This window comes from Asparagus officinalis, chromosome 5 (genome assembly GCF_001876935.1).
Source record: "Asparagus officinalis chromosome 5, Aspof.V1, whole genome shotgun sequence".
NCBI lineage: Eukaryota > Viridiplantae > Streptophyta > Magnoliopsida > Asparagales > Asparagaceae > Asparagus > Asparagus officinalis.
Window position 1 is genome coordinate 98,777,736 of NC_033798.1, and position 3,224 is coordinate 98,780,959.

At 35.7% G+C, this 3,224-nt stretch overlaps 1 protein-coding gene across 4 annotated transcripts in view; it reads left to right on the forward strand.

The window, feature by feature from the left end:
- LOC109840349 (adventurous-gliding motility protein Z-like) overlaps positions 539-3,224 on the forward strand; it is a 12,525-nt gene continuing 9,839 nt past the window's right edge. For 2 of the 4 annotated variants that reach the window (XM_020408955.1, XM_020408957.1), the window contains exons 1-4: positions 543-783; positions 2,048-2,175; positions 2,261-2,326; positions 2,412-2,525. In XM_020408955.1, coding sequence (XP_020264544.1) covers positions 621-783; positions 2,048-2,175; positions 2,261-2,326; positions 2,412-2,525 — 471 coding nt within the window. In that variant the 5' untranslated portion in view covers positions 543-620. Of the gene's footprint in view, positions 784-2,047; positions 2,176-2,260; positions 2,327-2,411; positions 2,526-3,224 lie in introns of all 4 variants that reach the window. The other 2 variants (XM_020408958.1, XM_020408956.1) reach the window with 2 other exon arrangements.

Sequence of the window (3,224 nt, forward strand, 5' to 3'; positions counted from 1 at the left end):
CCTAAAGTTTTTAAAACATGCGCATAAATATCCTAAAATTTTAAAAATACGCACTTAAATATCCAAAAGTTTTAAAGCTTGTAATTAAATGCCCATAATTTTGCAGAACTGAGGATGTTTAAGTGTAAGTTTTAAAATTTTTAAGATATTTAAGTGTTCACTTTAAAACTTTAGGGTATATGAATGATGACAAAACAAGCTGAGGGTATCTAAGTCCATATTTTAAAAACTTGAGGATAAGTAAATGCCACTAAAAGCAAGTGCGGGTATGTAAATGCGTAGCAATGGAAACTATAGGGTATTTAAGTACAATTAAGCCATTCCTTTAAGAATCTCACTATGGCATGGCAATACCAACCAAAACTAATAAATTCGTCCGATATCAATCAGATGCTCAACAGCCCACGATGTCTCACGCTCTCTTCATATACGAACCCAAGAGATTCCGTCGGACATCGACGGCAGCTCTAATGCCACGTTTCACAAATCTGACCGTTAATCTCCGAAAACACGAACTATAAAGCTTCTGGTCTCTTTTATTTCCTCCCGTCGTCTCCCGCTTTCTTCTCTTACTTGAGAGTCGTGAGAGAGAATAAAGAAAGAAAGAAAGAAAAATAGTAATGGCGAATTCGAAGCTTCTCCTGGCTTCGATTGCCATTGCTCTTTTGATCTTTAGAGCTAGATCGGAGTCTTCGATCTCAGGAGAGATCGAGGAACCTGAGGCGGCGCGATCTGGGCTGAGATCGCAGTTAGATGGGCTGCGATCCGAGATCTCGACTCTTGGTTAGTACTGTAATTGGTGTGTTTTATGACCGTATTTCTGTATTAGGGTTTTGATTCGAGTCGATCTCAAGTTTCTAGGGTTTTAAGGGTATTTGGAAAGCTTTCTTTTTTTTGGCTAAACTGCCATTTTGGTCTCATTACCAGGGCTTCATAATAATCAAATTGGTCTTTATGCTTTATTTTCTCAACTTAGTCATTGTACCTCTTGTTATATATAAGCTTAGTCCCTATTTTGTGTTGTATATAATTTGAAAGGATTATACTATTTTAAGGAATATAAATAACCCATATTGACTAAACTAATAGATCCATCCAAATTTTTAGACATATGAGTCCTTTGAGAAAAGTACTAACCAAATCTTCAGACATACGAGTCCTTTTAGAAAAATACTAAGCGTGTACGAGAAACAACGCAAGGACTAAAGAACCCTAAACTGAGATAAAAAAAAACCTAATCTGAGATTTTTTTGCCCCCTTGTAAAAGCTTAGATTTTTCTAAAGAAGGAATGAATGACTCTGATGCCTAAGGGAATTCTATGGACATCAGCTGTTATACCCTTGTCTTTTATATATTGAGCTATGGTAATGGGAAATAGATCAAAGTTCTAATTTATTGAGTTATAATCAAGAATGAACTTTCACAGCGTGTATAACGTTGTCATCAGGTAGGTACTTAACAAGATCAGTGCAGGACATGGATAAAAGTTAGTTAGGGAATAAGAAGGATGGAGCTGACACACAATGCATTGGAAAGAATCATATCGCCAATTGAGAAAGGAGTTCCCTTGAGTTTGAACAACAAATAAAATTTTAACTTAAAAAAAAGATTTTTGACATTGAGGGTAATTTGGTCATAAACAAGAATTTAACACCCAATTGTTAACAGATGTCAAAAAAGGACTTAGTTTGTAACCGAGTTAAGGTACGGGGATCAAATGTTAGGGGTAAAAAATACGAGGACCAATCTGAGTAATGGAGCCCTAGTACAAAAACCAAAATGATCTTTTGGCCTTTTTTGGGTTCTATTTAGATGCGGTTCTGACACGTGCAATGCGTGTGTAAATGTTAATTTCGAATCGAGTATCAATCTCTATAGAAGCAATGTTTGAAAAAGTTGTTGTTTTCTGTATTTCCTATTGAAGGTCGATTCCATTCTTATGCTTCCCAGATCATCTACTGTTTAATTCTTTTTGGCATATGATAGATAATAATGCTTTCATTCTCAGTTTTAGTAGTTTACTAATGCTGTATTTTTTCACTGAAGAATCTAAAATTGAGGAGAGTTTCCGCAAACTAAAAACCAAAGAAGACAGCATTGCACAACTGCATGCTATTATTGAAGAGAAATCGTTAAGCATTGAATTCCTTAAGAGTGAGGTCGAATCACTTCAGGTGGGACTCACAAATTTCTGAATACTAGTTTATATAAACTGTAGGGGGTGTATTAACTTTTGTATTTGTTTTATGTTATTTAAAGGGTGCTCTTGATGGTAAGAAACTGGCCGGGAAGGCTGACGGCTGGGTTGGGGAACTCGAGAAGCAGGTACAGAACGGTAAATGATAGAGATTTTAATAGGGTGGCATTATTAATTATTATCGTTATTATTGTTATCTTTTGGTTGGTGCAGATCCTGCAACTTAAGAATGAGATTGAATCCCAAGCCAAGAAGAAAAAGGATTTGGAATCTCGGTTTAGCAAAGCAGAAAAGAGATTCCAGGATCTTAATCTAAGACTGGAAAGTGTAAGTGTATGGTGGTTGCTATTGTACTGATAGGTGTCTGATGTTTCTGCGTTTTAACTATTCCTTATTTGGGTCTGTCATTTTCCCTTTCATAGTTTGTGGATATTTAAGCAAAAAGATGTCTTTTTTTCCTTTTGGGTTGCCCTTTCTTGGTGTCCATCACATTGACTATATATTTCCTTCAGTTGGAATTTTCTTATGGCATGTTATATTTTGTTTTCCTCTAGGACAGTTTCTATAATATCCTTGGCTTTTTTACATGCCTCAGAAAAGTCCTTTGGTCGTGTCAATTATTGTGATCTTTGCGATTAAGCAATATTTCTTCCCCTTGTACTCATTTGTTATATGGCTTTTCCCGCCACTTCATTAATAAAATAATCAAGTCTGTCCCAGGACCCGCGAGCAGTTCCGGATAAAAAAAAGTTGTCCTTTTGTTTGGTGGTTGCAAAAGAGATAAGATATTACCACCCTTGATTTTCTTTTTTCCTGTTATCACCTTAAAGGAGTGTAAGGATAAAAACAAAAGTTACATTGAAGCTATAAAGAATGACCTCCTAGCATGTCATATGATAACTGCATTTCTGAACTTTGTGACCAATTTTTCTTAAACCTTTTCCTGTTGGGTTTTTTTTCACGATAATAATACATGAATTTTGAAACTCAGCTTTGTGGTTGGCTTGGGTATTGTTTCTGAACTGC